Source organism: Pteropus medius, unplaced genomic scaffold, assembly GCF_902729225.1.
Source record: "Pteropus medius unplaced genomic scaffold, Ma_sr-lr_union100, whole genome shotgun sequence".
NCBI classification, from domain to species: Eukaryota; Metazoa; Chordata; class Mammalia; order Chiroptera; family Pteropodidae; genus Pteropus; species Pteropus medius.
Genome location: NW_024348304.1, coordinates 1791264 through 1809337, shown reverse-complemented (window position 1 = coordinate 1809337; position 18074 = coordinate 1791264). Strand labels below are relative to the sequence as shown.

Below are 18074 nucleotides of genomic sequence, written 5' to 3'. Positions count from 1 at the left end.
GAGCTGACACGGAAAAAGCATGGTACTTTTTAACAGAGTTCTGTTGGAGAACTGGCTCATTCTGTCTTAATTTCTCAGATTACAGAATAAAATCAGCACATAATATAGCAGATAAATATGGCTGGGAAAAGCTTGGTGAAAGTTATTTTTCCACATCTAAGGGCCACAAGTTACAACTGTTCTAGTACCACAATGTTCTAATTTCACAACACAAAGTGTTTTATAGAATAACTATTTCTGGTTAAAATTGTGGGCAATACCAAAAACATAGAGTTCTCAGTTAAAATAACTGTTAAAGAGAGCTCAAAAAGACTTAGTGTTATTAATGTAAAATAATGGGCTACATCAAACTTAGGATAGAAGTTAAGGAAGAGTCATTCCCACTTAAAAATTAGTTATCATAAAGCAGATCTCTTTCTGCCTTAGAGGGTCAGAGGTTCTAGAGGGTCAGAGGTTCTCACAACAAAAGATTCTTAATATACCACTAGACATATTTCACAAAGTTTTGTGCCCACGTCATTGGAATTGTTGAGATAGCTACCTGACTCACACTCATTATGACTATTTGGGAACTAGAAACTGATGTTAAAAGAACATGAGTTGCTTCTGACACTTTTTAAGCACTTCTTTGATACTAACAAAAGATACTAACGAATGAAGGCTAGTTAAGTTAAAGATATACTTGGGCACAGAAAAAAGTTGGGAAGAAATAAGATCTGGGGAATAGTCATTGTATTTATAATGAAAAGAAGATATAGATTCAAAAAAAATGTTATATATTTATTACGCACTGTCCTACAGACTAAATATGTCCCCACAAAATTCATATACTAAAACCTAATCCCCAACGTGATGTTACTTGGAGGTGGGGCCTCTGTGAGGTGCTTAGGTCATGAAGGTGGGGCCCTCACGAATGCGACTGGTACCCTTGTGAGATCCTCACCCCTTTCACCACATGAGGACACAGTAAGAAGACAGCCATCTATGAACCAGTAAGTAGGCCCCCACCACACACTGGACCTGCCAGCCCCTTGATCTTAGACTTCTATCCTTCAGAACTGTGAGAAATAAATATTTGTTGTTTAAGCCACCTAATCAATGGTATTTTTTTGTAGCATCCAAAACTAAGGCATACTGTAATTAAGATGTTGACACGGGTCTTGGCTAAAATAGCAAGACACATTTAGAAAAAGGAAAAAAACCTTACAAGTCAAACTCAGTGTAAGACTCCTTAAACATCAAATTGTTTCACCTAGATGTTTTAGCGGGGTGCTATAAAAGCTAATTTAATAGAAAAAAATTGAGCATATTAATGTTTTATTAGAAATTTTACAATTTCCTATATATGTATCTTAAATTATTAACTATATCTAAGGTATAATTTTCTAAGGCACATTGTTAAATGGAAAAAGATGCAGAAGAGTATAAATTGTATGATCCCATCTGTGTAAAATAAAAAACAAGTATGCACGTACTTCTAGAAGCATAAACTATATTTGGAAAAAAAAAACCAGCAATTACGCAGTAACGATGGATACCATGAAAGTAAAATGGGTTCCTGGGCATGAGGACGGCAGGAACTTTTCTCACTGAATATCCTTTGAATCTACTGAATTGTGAAGCATGTATTTCTTATACAAAGAAAATAAGCTTAATTTTAGAAAATTACACAACCACCATTTTCCTATTTACCATTTATTAAAGCCATGCCAAACAAAAATGGCAAGAAAACATAGCATTCTCTATATATACACAACTGAAAAAAAAAATTACCTACAATTCCTAAGGAAATGGGTATAAAATATATAGACCAAAAAAAAACAAAAAAAAAAAACAGAAATAGCATTACCTAAAAACAAAGATATTACCTGAAGATCTAAAGCCTGCACATGTTATCATTAACAAAAATTAACAGAAAACAAAGAACCAAATACTTGTGGTATTTAAATTGTTTCTTGAGTGACTAACACTTTGAAATACCCAGGGCTTTATGAAAACTATAGAAACAAGCCCCCAAATTGTCAACGATATAATGTCTGGAAAACCATTCAAATATACAGATAATATATTATAAAATTGTACACTTGAAACCTATATAATTTTATTAACCAATGTCATCCCATTAAATTTAATTTAAATAATGATATATACAGCATTCTGTAATATCCCTCACCAAAGAAAGAAGTAATTTACTAATTTATGTTGTTTTCTAGTTACCTGCTACTCAGAAGAATCAAGATCATAAACAAATGCATGAAAAAGGCATAAGAATAGGAAAAAACCAAAAAGGGCATTTAATATCTTTCTTATTTCAAGGATAACAATATAAGCTATTTTATTTGAGAAGTTCAAGGAAACATCTTCCAAAAGAAAGAGGAAAAATTGAAAATTGTGCAAACTAAATTATAAGTTCAATATTTTAATCAATACTTAAAATATTGATTCTTGGCCTCCTGATAAGATAACAAACATCATATTATACTAAGGGTGATTACAAGTTACCATGAAATGAAAAGTTCAACAAAACAGTAGATCTGGTTTTTTATCTTAAGGTGTTGTGTATGTAAAACCTAATTTTATACTGATAAATACAGTTATTTACTTGTGAAAAAGCCAGTAGCTACTGGAATTCCACTCACCAACAAGTATGTTGCTGATATAAACTGGCTGTATAAAGTGACTCAGCAATGCTCCCTGTACACCAAGCACTTCCCATTTTGTCAATTTGTCACTTGAGGACATACTGCTTACTCTATTAACAACATCTGCAGGACAGTAGACAGTCAGATAAATTTTGCCTTCAACAGCCACGTGAAGACTCAGTTCTTCATTGGCTTCAAATGCAGATATAGAATGTGGATTAAGGCGCCTAGAAAAAGAAGAGAAGTTTTCTTTTAAAAAAAGCAAAGTTGACAAGGTAAAATCTACATGTACCGAACTGTTCTCAAACATGTTTAATTTACGTTTAATTCCAGTAACAGAAACAGATGCAAACCCAAAGCAAGGTAGGAATGGAGTGACTTGGTTCCACAATATTAATATTCAACAGAAAGTAACCATCTTTATAGCTTCTGACAAAGATAAATTCCATAGTACTGCCATTCTTACCGTCTCTTAAACGCAAATGAAAACCTAATTTTTGTCCCTACCATAGCTTGTGAGTTACTTCTTTTCTCTGCATGAAAATCTTTTAAAACTACAAAATGAAGGAATGGAAAAATAAAACTGATGAATTGTATTCAAGATTCATCTGATAAAATGTTAAAACAATAAAATCTAAAACTATCTTTCTTGACATGTCTCTCGAGGAATGCTCACCTCTTTTCCAAAGGTGTTACTGAAAGGATTTTTAACAAAATATTGACCACTGTTATCTCCAGATGATTAGACTTGAAGTGAATTTTACTTTACTCTTTGTGCTGGTCTGAATCGTTTAAATTTCATGCTGAATGAGGCTACCCATTCATCAGATAATGAAGTTTTGGCCACGCATTGACCAGAAAAACAAACTGCATTCCTTAACTCCTGTATGAATATGTGAGGAGTGCCTGAATCCATATTTTTCCTAAAGTGTATGCAGTCTTAAAACCGGAAAGGAGATTTTCAAAAGCATAGAAAAGTAAATGCTGAAGTACGTGGAATGTGTAAGTAGTAGTCATAGATCAGACCGAGGGGAGGGGAGGGAGAAAGAATCTGTGGCCTCTTGCAGTCTACAAATAATATAGCAGGGTTGGAGGCAGACTCTGGATAGAGATAAATTTGCTTGCTGAAGGGTTACGGAGCACCTGACGCAGCCACCCAGCTGCTTCTAAAAACAACTTCCATAATACTTACAATTGTGACTTAATCTGGGCTGATCCCTTAGGCAACTGGTTCATATAGAGGTAAATGTTGATATTCTGTTTGAGAGTGAGTAAATTAGAAGCTGGTTCTGTACAGAATATTGATTTTTCCATCATAGCAGGATTTTTGCTGTAGAAGAGTAGGAGTTGTCTATAAAAATACCTAAAATAAAAGGGTTGTAACTTTATCATAAAGTCATAAAATCTAAAAATGGTGTCTCTTAATAAGCATCACATTTCTGTGTATCATGAATGATATTCCTGTCAAAAGTTCTGATATTGATAAGAACTACTAAAATAATCTCAACCTTATGTAACGAAGAATTAAGTCCCTTAAGAAGTCTTAGGTGAGCCCAGTCTGCCCTGGACCTGCCTTACAGCACCATGTCCTGACGACCACTCCACTCTCATTGCACAGTGGAGTCCTCGACTATCACATCCCGCAAAGACCCACCACGTCCCTACGGATTCCTCCCTTCTTTCTCAGACAGTCCTACTCCCAGCCTCCTAAAGGAAGTGTCGAGTTTCTGCCTTACTTCTCTATTTCCCCTTTCCTGCTAAAACAAACAACAGTTGTTCCTGTTCCTTAGTTGTTTTAAAGACAAAAACACAGGAGCACAGAAATAATACAGTGAAGATCGTAAGCTTTATTAAGAACTAAAGCAGATCTCTTGAAAAACATTACTAATCAGGGAAAAATACTATTTTGCTTATTAAAAAACATGATTTAAATCCAATCATCAGGAAAATGTACATAGTAAAAAATGAAGCACCAGTATATAACAGTGCCAAGCATGGGAAGAAATAAACCCCAAAGAGGTCTCTTTACAGAGGTCAAATAATTTAATAAGCACCAAGGGGGTTGGGAGGACAATAAATTCCATTACCTTCATGAACTTCCCCCAAAACTTTACTGTTAATATTATAAGGTTATTTCCTTATTATTAGAGATACATACTTAAGTTTTTCAGATAAAGTAGTATTCTAAATTTGTTTTAAAATACTCTAGCAAACACCATGAAAAAGGAAGGATGCACAGATTAAATAAGAACAGAATGCTGATAACTAGATTGCTGATAACCAGGTATTGCTTTCAGATTGCTGACAACTGAATGATAACATTCATCATCCTAGTCTCACTTTTGAGTATGTAAAAACTTCCACGAAAATATTTTTATAAGAGTATGGTCAGTGGGGTCAGAGAACCAAAAGCGGGTGGGCACTGCAGGAGGCAGAACTTATTTTCTCACGTTCTCATGGGAAGGGACTTCCCAGCTTCTCTTCCTTAACCTGCTATTCGAGCCCCTTGTGAGGAACAGAGGGACAGATGAGTTTGGAAAAGAAACTAGGCATGCTCACCTCAGCCCCTTTCTTTCTCTTTGAGATCTGCCAGCATAGACATTACCTTACCTACACTGTTACATGGTAAACTCTGCACAGACTTCACGAATAGAAACCCATCAGTTTTTGGATAAGTATAGCTAATTCAGGGGTAAAATATTACTAAGCCTACTTGGTCCAGACCTAAAGCTATACCCTCCATTTACTTTATTCAGTAATAAAGATGGTATTTTTATCTTAAAAAAAAAAAAAAAAAAAGGGTTGTAGGACTCTTAAAACTGAATTCATAAGATCTTGATAATGAAGTCACTAAAATCCAGACTACTCATTGAAATTACTATGATAAGTTTTCCAAAAGTGACATGGAAATAATAGATTGCTTAAAAAAGTAAGAGACTGACACAGCCTTAGCTCAAAAATCAATAAAAGCGCATTTGTAAATACAAGCACATATATTTGATGGCATTAAACACATTTGTGACTTTACCTAAGGAGAGACCTTCTTGCTGTAACAACAGCATGCGTGTCGTGCAACACTCTTCCATTCGGCTTAATGCACTGGCTGTAATTGTATTCACCTGTGCCGATAGCTACAACTTCGTGCCGTCCAGCTGAAGGAAATCAGTTAACAGCAGCAGGTTATTTTGACCTCCTTCTTCCCTGTGTTCAACTGCTATCTCTAACTTACCATTTTAAAGTTAGTAAAATATATTGACCAAAAAGATGAAAACAAAATTCCACAATTTCATCAAATAAAAGTTTGAGTCTTTTAAGCAGCAAAAATATTTATATACTTCAATAATATCTCAATTAAAAAGGCAGCTGTTTCATATTGTGATACTTCATCTAAATTTTTATAAGCAACAGAATCACCAGATACCCTTGGTTTTCAAATATGCATCTAAGTCTTTTGCATTTTGATTTATTTGGCTGCTAAGAGCCTTCATTTGCCATTCTAGTTCTGTATTAAACAAATTATCAATATATAATACCTCTAATTTTTTCTTATTCTAAACTTTCTCCAAACCAAATAATAATTTTTCTCAGTTCTACTGAACCTTTTTGAAGAAACAAGCACCTAATGCTTTCTCCAGTAGTTTCACTCCATTTACTTATTGCTATATCCCATTTGCGATTTCCTTGAAACAATGCTCAGAAGACACGCAATTCTTTTCTCCTTTCAGATCCTAACCATGGGCTCTTTCTACAGCCTTGTCACTAGCTCATTGTTCTTTTTTCTCATTCTATCTTTTACTTCGGTGTCAATGATTTCGGAAAATCTCTAGTCCTAAGTCTTTCAAACAAAGTTCAGTTTCACATTTGCAACTACCTAAAGTACCTTCATTAATTCAACAAAAATTGTTGCAGTCCTATCACGTACCAAACACTGAAGCAGATGCTAGGAGTAAAATGTTCAGTGAGACGTGCCCTCGTGAAGCTTTTAATAGGAGAAAGAGAAAAAAGACTAAACAAATCACAAATTGTGATAATGGCCTTGAAAGAAACAAATATAAGACTAATGAAATGAATTGGGGGGAGAGGGGGAGTCACCTCACGCAGATCAGCTGCAGAGTCCCTCTCTACGAAACTGAAATTTAAGTTACAGGATGAGAAGAAAGAGGCATAAGGAGTGAGATAAAGGGCATTTTAATCAAAAGGAACAGTTTGTGCAGACCCTGGTCTAAGAGAGACCAGTGTAGCTGCTTCAGTAAAGTGGGATGAAGGAAATGGTTTAAGATGAGGTCAAAGAAAGAGGCATCATAAACAATGCTGAGGGGGTTGTGGATTTTATCCAAGAGCTCTGGCAAAGCTACTGAAGGTCAGGGAGCAAAAAGCATATTGGGTTACACGTTAAGATCACTCTTCTATGAGAAGGTAGTATGCAGGGTCCAAGAAGCTGAATTAGGGGGCCTGTTATAGTAATCCAGATAAGAGACAATAACTTACGTCTCAAATGATGGAGGTTAAATGAAAAAGAATGATCAAATCTGAGATAGTTTGGGGATATCATCAAAAGGACTTAGACGTAAATTGCCAGATGTTAGGGAAAGGGATAAATAATGAATTACTTAGATTTTTAGTCTGAGCAACTGGGTGAGTATCACTTACCGAGATAGAGAAAGCTAGAGGGGTAGGATTAAATGGGAAAATAAAGTTCCGTTATCTCTAGTGTACCTGCTTCAGTAAGGGAGAGGGGGAGTGGTGGTAAAGGGGAATTATACAGTGTCGCTGTTAAGTTCTGGAATGGTGATATAAGTTCTGACTTATAAAGGGTAATAGCATAGCCAAGAATTCAGCTTCTTTCTCAGCTTTGCAACTTGACTTACAATGTTGCATGGAGATACTTAAGTTTGATAATGCAAGAAAAAGAGGGGATAACAGAAAGAAGGGAATCGCTGAGATGTGAGAGGAAGTGGAACCAGAATTTGAGTGAAGGGTCTGGTCTTGAAGAGGAGCGAGCCTTCCTCCACTTTAACAGTAGAGACAATGGGCATGAGTGGAAGAGGACACAGACTGGGTGGCAGGGTCAGAAGGAAGCTTGGATCTGATAGCTTCTTACAGACCTAATTAATAATTATGAGGCAAGGCCTAGCTAACGGCAAGGATAGAAGAGAGGTTGTGGGGCATTTGAGAACAAAGGAAAAGCATGAAACAGCCATCACAGAGAATGTGTGAGCAGTCCTACTGCTGACAGGCTGGCTGGGAGTGAAGAATACCAATGTGAGGTTTCTAACAATACATTTTAAATACATACTGATTGTGGGAGTATTCCAGAAATGTGTACTTGATTTTGCTCAGGCTTTCCCCACTCCATTCACAATCATGTGTCTAAAACCAGATTTATTCTTCTCACCCATGCCCTTCTTGACACAATTTCACATCAGCATCCAGATTTCCTATTTGTATGGAAATACCATTCTCCTATGTAACCTTGAAATGATGTTATTTTATAAAAAATTTTTTCTTGTTCATGTCTATCTCAACTCTAACATAGGTACTCCATCACAACCATCTTAGCTGTGATTCCCTAACGCAGATTCAATCCTTGTAATATTTTTTAAAAACTGTGTTGTCCATTATTTCTTAAACATTATCTTAATCATCACAAATTTATTAAACTTTAACTAAGTGCCAAGTACTGTGAAATTCTTTTTTTAGATTATTGTATCTAACCCTAACAACTTCATGAAGTAGAGGTTACTATTTCTATCTTTAATACATGAGAAAATTGAAACGGAGAAGAAAATTGAAACCAACGGTTGTAACTTGCTCAAAGGCATCTAAGTAGCAAAGTCGGCTGGGCCTGACACTAGAGCCCTCAATAACTTTAGTACATTATCGTCCCTTGTTCAAGAACCTTTCACTGCTTATTAGCGACCTCATTAAATCCAACTTTTGATGGGCTTTTAAGCCACTCTACAATCCGGTGACATCTCATCGACCTAACTACATCTTGTATTCTTACTGCATGTATGCTATTCTGCACTAGCAAAGTTCTCTCTCATTCTCCCATTAACAGTTTTCTCAGTGCTACTCTTTTTCCTCATGTCTTTCTCTCTCCAAGAATGTCTTCCTTTCCTTTATTTATCCAAACCTTATTAGTCCTTAAAGTTGCACCATAAGTCTCACTGGTTCCTAAAGATTTTAACTTTATTGGTTTTCTCCTATCTATGAATTCTCATGCATTTCTAGATTACAGAAAACAATTTTTGACTTTTATCATCTTAGACTTTCAACAGTATATATATCTTCTCTTCCCACCTAGGTCATAAAAACTCTTTAAGAATAGAAACCAAATCTCACATTGCTTTTATATCATCTTTAATATCTTATTCAGAGATAAATATACAATTCAAATATTTGTAATTAGTGATCAATATAGAACATTAAGGAAAAACAGAAGATGTAGTTGGAATCACATCATAATGTCCACAAGAAAAACCACAGATTCGTGATTTTTTCACATTTTAATCTTTTCTTACTTGAAAATGAAGGAGATGTTAATTTTTATAGAGCCCTTCTCAATGTCTCTTATAATGGGGATTAGATCTGAGGTTGATACTGGTTCCAAAAGTTATTTAAAATGTTAGGCAATTCACCATTCTATAGTTCTCTACTGGTTTCTGGTTGGCATACCTGATCTCTACCTTTGAGAAACTTTGTGTTTAATGACCCACACCTACTAGAAAAGGCTACTACAATCAATAAAACAACAGTATTAACAGGTGTAAAGATAATTAAAATACTACACTAGTACAGCTCAGATTATTAAGATATTTAATAGTTTTTCTATAAACTAACATACCCCAAATATTTGGACTTACCTCTTTCAATTATAAAAGCAGCCAATGAATTGCTACATTTCAGATATTCCAAATGTCTAGAAATTAGTTGATTAAATGTTTCTTTAACAATCTGCGAAATTTTTGCATACTGCATGTGTCTCCCTTCTAGAAAAAAAACAAACGCAATATGAACTTAGACAGCATTGTACTTGCTCCCAGAGGCCTCCATTATTCCTATTATAATCTCATAATTGAATGTTAATAATTTATAAAGATATGTGAGCAAGTTTGTAATCTATGTCATGACTGAAATTTTAAAGTACTCAATTCTAAAGGAACATAAGTTATTGAGCTTTTAAGATAACTTCTTATAAAAAATGTAAAAAAAATTACATATTAGAAAATTACTGATTTATATTTGATGAAATATTCAAAAGTCATACAGGACACAAGACCATTCTTTGTTGTATGGGACTATCCCACACTGTCAGACAACTGACATCTCACTGAACGCCAACAGTCTTCCACAATCCCTGTGACAGTCAACAAAATCCACTCCTTAGCATTTGCCCCACTGAGAACCACTACAAAGCATTAAGCACTTAGATTCTTGATAAAGTTCCAAGTCCCTACTAAAAACGTTCTAAACTTTGAAAGGGGATAAAGACAGTTTTAAGTTACTAGGATTACCATAGAACAGTATATAACAAAGAATGTGCATCAAAAGTCACCCAGTGATTTTTTTTTTTTTTAATATGAGTTTTAAATTCTGGGGCGGGGCCCTGGTCATCTGTTGCTTTGCATGCATATGCCTGTGTATCCCTAGCAAAGAACCACTGTCCCAGAGAACAAGAGGTTGCAGAATCACTTAATCTTATGCTTCAGGAAGTTTAGCTGCAAACCACTGAGAGTTCCCGATGTTTCATGATGGCTGCTACATAGTCTACCAAGTGGTTCATAGTCCATTTAATATTTTCAGAGCAAAAAAAGTGATGAAACAATTTTGCTCTCATGCATCGCATATATATGAAATGTATAATTAATCATAATTTTCATAGAAAATTTTTTTACCTGCTTAATAATCATTACATTAAAAAGATGCACAAATAATAAAAATTCAATGTTAGCAGTCTCAGCTAATATTCTGCTTACTAAATACAACTTGTTTTAGTTAGACCATTTACATGTTTTTCTTTATATTTAACTTAAATTTTATTTATATTAAACTTAAATTTTTCTTTGTTAATATTGTTAATGCTCTCTTCTTGGCAAAAATGGGTCACATTATGAAAATAAATGAGAAAAACAGTCACAAAGGTAATCACAAAATGAAGCTCTGGGGAGGAAAGAATGAATTACTGGCTATATTGTATATAATCACAAAGCATACAATGTGGAGGTGCAAATTATTATTATAATTCCATGTTAGCACATATTTCACTCAAATTGGTCAAAACCATCAATATGTGGTGTGTAAATTAGTTTTTGGTCCCTATGTAGTAAAAATGTAAATGAGAAGTACTCAGCAACTTGGCTCTGCGTATCACCAAAAACTCACGATACAAGAGCAGTATTCAATTTAATGTTATTTTAAATTTTAACTATTTTTTTACTAAAACAGTAATACAAGAGATATACACTCAGAAGTCTTTCTCTCCAAATGCAACCACTATTACCAATTTCTTATGAATATTTTGAAAAATAATCTATATAAATATAAATATATATCAATTAAAAAAATAAAAACTGGAGCATGTTAGAACCCACTTTTTACATTTTCTTGGTCTTGGATATCATTCAAGGGTAAACATTCGTGCCACTCTTCCTAATGGTTCCATAGAATGAGTGTACTCTACTATAATTTATTTAAATACGTTCTATATAGTAATTATTTTGTTATGATATAGAACAGAAAAATACACTGCAATTAGTTCTAACAGACAAGAATTATGTTTGGCAAGAGAATCTTTCACTATACATTATAAAATTTTGATATACCTCTTGATCTTAATTCAGTGTTTAAGGAATTAATCAGTATTGTGAATATAAAATCTTAGTTACTAAATGTGTTTCTTATGTGCATGTGTGTGAAGGAATAAGAAGCAAGAGCAATAGTTTTCCCTACATGTGCCAGCTATTGAGGAAACAAAATGTTCTTACAAATTACTGTAAATGAAGGGTGTGACAAAACGTGACACACATAATGCCAATTACAATAGTTTGATTTTGAGTTGCTAATTTCAAGTGATCTTTAGTATCATGAGTTACTTGATCCTATCTTCAGAGACAAAATACCACTATTTTTAATGAAGATATGGTCCAGCTGGAAATATGGCAAAGTAGAAAGGCTGTGAAATAGTGATACCGTCCCTAACAGGCCCAACAGGAGATGTTCAGGAGATTTTTGTGGGTGCAAATCTTTTTTTCTCAAAAGTGATAACATCCAACTCCTGTGTTTACACTTAAGCTTGAAGGATGATGTTTGTTCTTTCTCTGACTGACAGTTGACTTCTGACTTGACCTTAGCAAACCTGACTCTACCCTTGTATTTCTTTAAACATATTAACCATGTATTTTTAGTTCCTCATAGATTGATCTGTTTTCTCAGGGTAACCATAATCTGTACTATTTGCCAATCACTGACTTGGGGTTCTATCTCACTATTGTTTAAACACGTCTGCAGCAGCTGACCAGAAAGACTAACACTGCTTCCCAAATTCAGAGATTAGTGTTGTTGGGCTGATCCCTCACTGCCCTTCTGTTCATCAAGTCTTTTGAATGTGCTTTTTTTCCCCTCTAGTCTGGTCCTTTTACTCCACACAAGCACACGAATGTGCAAAGCCTTTCTTTATTCAGAAAACAATAGAAAACCAAGCTTAAGTAGGCATAAAACTGTTCTTAAATCTTCATCTCCAGACCTAGAAAAGAGACACTTTTTCTTTTCCATTTTAATTCTACAAATATCTCAACTTTAAAGTCTGAAGTGTTACTATTATGTAGACAATGGAGAAATTAAGAATAATTTCCTCCCTTTCAGGAGATTCATAACTAAAGGGGAAAAGTATACAATAACCAATATACAATGTTGAATACAATGAAAGTGTTATAATAAAATAATAGTAGTTACTATTTAATGAGCAACCACTGCGTATAGGCAGTGACATAAGTATTTTACATCAGGGGTCCCCAACCCCAGGGCCAAGGACTATTCTGGGCCATGGCCTGTTAGGAACAGGGCTGCCAGCAGGAAGTGAGCAGCAGTTGAGTGAGAGAAGTATCATTTGTGTTTGCAGCTGCTCCTCAGTGCTAGCAACACTGCCTCAGCTCCATCTCAGATCATCAGGCATTAGATGCTCATGGGAGCACCGGTCCCTGGGGCCAAAAAGGTTGAGGACCGCTGTTTTACATGCATGAATTCATTTAATTCTCTTAATAACCATAACAATAAGGTAATTATTGTTATGACTGTTTTATAGATGAAGAAATTTCATGCATAGAGAACTAAATGGTCCTAGGTCAGGTCATACTAGTAACTTGAACTGCAGTTGTAGTTTTCTTGGGCTTGAGTGACAAATAACTACCTTTTTAAACAAGTGAATAGACTTGACATGAATGTCTCAACCATCAAGCACCAGAAAGCCAATGGTTTTTCATTAATGACAAATGCACCAAGGCAAAGAATTCTCAAAAAGGCCATTACATGCAACTGATGAAGTATCTCTTTATAGGAAAAAAGCCATTTCTTCAATCTTTCTTCTCCACTCCTTACTGTAATTTTTAGCAGAGTATGGAAGGAAGTTCTCTTCTTTGTATGACAGGTTTGAATGATAAAATATTAATGTATATTTTCATATCTATGCATATTTTAATTGTGTTGTTATAATTTTTAATTGGGTTACTCTTCTAAAAAAGAACACCATAAAAGACTTTCTTACCATAATGTACTTTTGAAACATACACTGGTTCAGGTGAAGCAATAGGATCTGCAGGGATAGGTGGAGGACCTGTAAATAAAACAAAAATATCAGGAAACACAGAACTTCACTGTTCCAAAGAGCAGGTACCTTACTACTGCATAATAACATATAAATCCAAGAATGATTATTTTTTCTGTATACTCCTGCCAACTCTAGACTGTCAAATATTCATTAGCTAAGTTTTGATAAATGTCTTTCCTATATCGAAACCAATTATACAAACATATTTCTGGGTGTCCTAACCTTATGCTACTATAGAGCTTGCTCTCTAACAGATGTCACACTCTGAAAAGCAATTAAAAGGAAAGTCTGTTTTAGATGCATAGGAACGATTTTCTATTTACAATAATACTATGTAAAACATTTTAAATCAATATTTTATCAAAAATTTAAGAAATAAAAATGATTGTTTTTAATGCTATTTTACCGGTGTGTTTTCTAGGGGCATGCTATAGTCAAAGTTTTCAAAGCTTTAGTCCCATTCTTTGAAATGACTTTGCAATTTGGTTCCAAAGTTAGGGAATCCAGGAAAAACAAGAAAAGAACAAGACACTAAACCAAAGGGACAAGAAAAGATCAGGAAAGCTTAAATGAAGAGGCCACAGGAGCAAAGCTTCCACTAAAGTAGTCAGCATCTCTCAGAAATCACTCATAAAGACAAAGAAAAACTGAACTGCTACAGTGAACTTAATTTTGAGTTAAATAAGAAACTGATTAAATATCTAGACATTAACAAGGAAAGATAGATAATGTCACATTGGGGCTCACATTACTTCAGCAAGTGCCGACTATTGTTAGACATATATGTTCTGGATTTTAGATAAGCAAAACTTTAAAAACTCAGCAAAAGATGGATTTTTTTCTCCATTTACTCGAATGAGTAGGGCCCAAGTGAAATTAAAACTAAAAATTAAATCCTATTTATCAAGCACAAATAATATCAATAAATAAAGAAAATGTGACTGTACAAGTTGGTCTGCATTTTAAAACACCAAATCCAAATAGGCAAAGTAATCTTGAAAAAGAGGAATGAAGTTGGAAAACTCACAGTTGCTGAAGTCAAAATCTAATCCAAAGTGATAATAATCAAAAAGTATGTTAATGGAATAAAGACCAATGGACTAGAACAGAGAACCTAGAGATAAATCCCCATGTATCTGGACAAATGATTATCAACAAAGATGCCAATACTATACAATGGGGGAAAAGACAGTCTTTTCAACAAATGATACTAGAAATACTGGTTATCCACATGTAAAATAAAGTCAGATCCTTAACTAACCCTATATATAAAAATTAATTTGATATAGATTGAAGACCAGAACATAAGAGCTAAAACTACAAAACTCTTAGAAGAAAACATAGGTGAAAAGCTTCAGGACAGTGGATTTGGCAATAATTTCTTGGATCTAACACCAAAGGCATAGGCAATCAAAGAAAAAAATAGACAAACTGGACTTTATCAAAATTAAAAAATTTTGTGAATTAAAGGCCACTATTAACAGAGTAAAAATGCAAATCACAGGAGGGGAGAAAATATTTGCAAATCACATATCTGATGAGACCGATATCTGGAATATGCAGAGGACTCCTAAAACTCAACAATAAAACAAACAACACAATTTAAAAATGGGCAAAGAACTGGATTTCAAAATTTCTCTAAAGACTATATATAAATGGCCAATAAGTACATGAAAAAATGCTAAAAGTCACTAATCATTAGGGAAATGCAAATCAAAGCCACAGTGAAATACCATATCACACCCATTAGAATGGCTACTATAAAAAAATTAAACAACAGAAAACAGTAAGTGTTGGTGAGGATGTGGAGAAATAGGAACCCTTGTCCATCCTCTGTGAGTGGGAATGTAAAACAGTGCAGCCATAATGGAAAACAATATGACAGTTCTTTAAAAAATTAAATATAAAATTAATGTATGATCTAGCAATTCCACTTCTGGGTATAAAACTCAAAGACTGAACAGTGGAAATCAAAGAGATATCTGCACATGCATGTTCACAGCAGCATTATTCACAACAGCTAAAGGCTGAAGCAACACAAGTCAACAGACAAATGGATAAACAAAATGTGTTATATACACTAAAATATTATTTAGCCTTAATAAAGAAGAAAATTCTGATACATGCTGCAACATGCATGATCTTTGAGGGACATTATGCTAAGTGAAACACACGTCACAAAAAGACAAAAACTGTGATTCCACTCGTGTGACTCTAGAGAAGTTGAATTCATAGAAACAGAAAATTGATGGTAATTGCCATGGGGTTAGTGAAAGAGGGAATGAAGAATAATTATGTAATGGGTATAGAATTTCAGTTCCGCAAGATGAAGAGTTCTGGAAGTTGAAGTCTAACAAAGCGAATACACTCAACATTATTACACTGTACACTTTAACATGGTAAAGATGGTAAGTTTTATGTTTTATATATATGCATGTATAATTTTATTTTGTTATTTTTACCACACTAAAAACTTTTAAAATAATTTTTTTAAAAGAGGTACAGAAATAAACTAAACTTAATGCCAGATTTTTAAATCATTGAGTCAAAAACTTAAAGATTCAAAACATAACTTGGTAATATTAATCGCATTGCCCTTACAAATACTGAGAGCAAGAGTTTTTATATAGTTAATAAAAAATAAGATTATCTTTAAAAAAACATGTACAAAATATAAAATATATGAAAATAATTTTGATGAGTTCAGAATTTTGAAAAAATTAAAATTAGAGTTTTTAAAATTTATATTATAAATAAGGAGGACAGGATAGAAAAACTAATGGAAAGTTAACAGTGAAAAGAAGAAATAAATACTCAATTCTTACAAGTTCTGCTTTTCACATTAACTTGTTAAACACTCTGGAAAGACAAAGCATAAAAAAATAAATCTGAAAAAATCACTAGTCACACCAAGCTGTAGGTGGGTAGGAATAAAGACTGAATAAATGAATGAGAGACAAACATGAAAGTTTGTAAAGACAGCGAAATTATAAAGTGATAAAATCAGGACTCAAAATTGTCAAGACTAACTTCATACTAGAAAGATGGGTTTCTAGGTTAAAGTCACTATCTTTCCAAATAGTTAAAAGAAAAAAAAAAAACCCAGCAAAACATCCATGTGACAAAAAGAGGAAAAAACAAAACAAAAAACCCATAACGCAACACTTATCAGACATTTATAGTAAATGCAAATGTTAAACTGTTCTATTAAAATATTCTCTGATTACATCAAAATACCATCTAATTTTATGCCAAATAGAAACTCATAAAAACCAGAGAGTCTATGACATTAGACAAAACCAAAAAATAACTAGAAGTAGCATCATAGGTATTAGGAAAAAAAATATTTCAGTACTGAACTATATATATAATATATACAGCATATTATAAAATAGAATGAAAAATAATTTTATATTGAATTAAAAAGCTACACCCTGTAACAAAGTAAAATCATTACATCATTGCTCTTTATAGATCAAATAACATGTAAAATATAAATCAAAGTATTTTAAGAAAATAAGGATAAAATGACATTTATAATCCCAGTATGTATAAGACATTTACCAAAATCACCAAACCGAGCCCTAAAAGCTTAATAACAGTGAAAAATAGTGAACAGAAAATAACATGAAAATTAACAAAGTACTTTTCTAAGTACTTATTAAATACAGAATATGACAAACTATTTGAAAACAATAAGACCACACATCAAAACTTATGAGATGTGGCAAAAATAAATAATTTTTAATTATTAAATAATGGTTTTAGTTAACAAATAGTAAAATAAAAATATTTGAAATAAGAACTAAACTTAAATGACAAAATAACCTGAAGTATTACGAAAGAAAAATTGAAATAGCCTAAAAACAAACAAAAAGGGCCCCAGTATTTGAAGAAAGTGATTTGAATAAATAAGTATGAATTAAAAAAAATGAATTTATCATCACTGCTTAAATCAAACTGACATGTTCATTTACAGGTAAACCAAACTATAAACCTAACATGAAATGAATATTGACAAAAATTGCTTAATATGCTAGTATACGTAACATGTTAACATATTCCTCAAACTGATTAATATTTAATAAGAACTACTATTTGATTATACATTATTCACAAGGCAATGCTAAAATGCTTTGCATGTATTATTCATTTAATCCTAATGATACACAGAAGGTAGTTACTATTATTGTCCCTTTTCAAATAATGAAACAGGCTTAGAAGGCAAAAAAGGGTCAATATTCCAACCTGAGCAATTTAATTCTGGAGTTTACGCTCTTACCATATTTGCTAAGCTACCTTAGGCCATTATTTGCTCAAGTAACTCTAGCATTACTTAATTTAACGCAGGCAAACTTCACAAAAATTGCATTAAAAACTTCTAATAAATGTACAGTGTTAAGTGCATAATAAGAATCCAATAAATTATAGAGATAATCAAGTTTCAGGACTCGAACCCACTGACAATCTGAAGAGTTATCAAACAGTTCAGCAACATGTTTCCCTTTTGGGGCTGAAATATATAAGAGCAATTTTAAATACTATTAAATATATCAGCAATCAAATAACAATGGAAGGAAATTATTCAAATCCTGCTACTTCTACTT

At 33.4% G+C, this 18074-nt stretch overlaps 1 protein-coding gene across 2 annotated transcripts in view; it reads right to left on the bottom strand.

The window, feature by feature from the left end:
* ADAD1 (adenosine deaminase domain containing 1) overlaps positions 1 to 18074 on the bottom strand; it is a 32501-nt gene that overhangs the window by 10696 nt on the left and 3731 nt on the right. Inside the window, exons 4-8 of one of the 2 annotated variants that reach the window (XM_039879666.1) lie at positions 13405 to 13473; positions 9509 to 9634; positions 5671 to 5794; positions 3835 to 4005; positions 2640 to 2869 (exon numbers count right to left, since the gene is read on the bottom strand). In XM_039879666.1, coding sequence (XP_039735600.1) covers positions 2640 to 2869; positions 3835 to 4005; positions 5671 to 5794; positions 9509 to 9634; positions 13405 to 13473 — 720 coding nt within the window. The remainder of the gene's footprint in view (positions 1 to 2639; positions 2870 to 3834; positions 4006 to 5670; positions 5795 to 9508; positions 9635 to 13404; positions 13474 to 18074) is intronic. The other variant, XM_039879667.1, reaches the window with a different exon arrangement.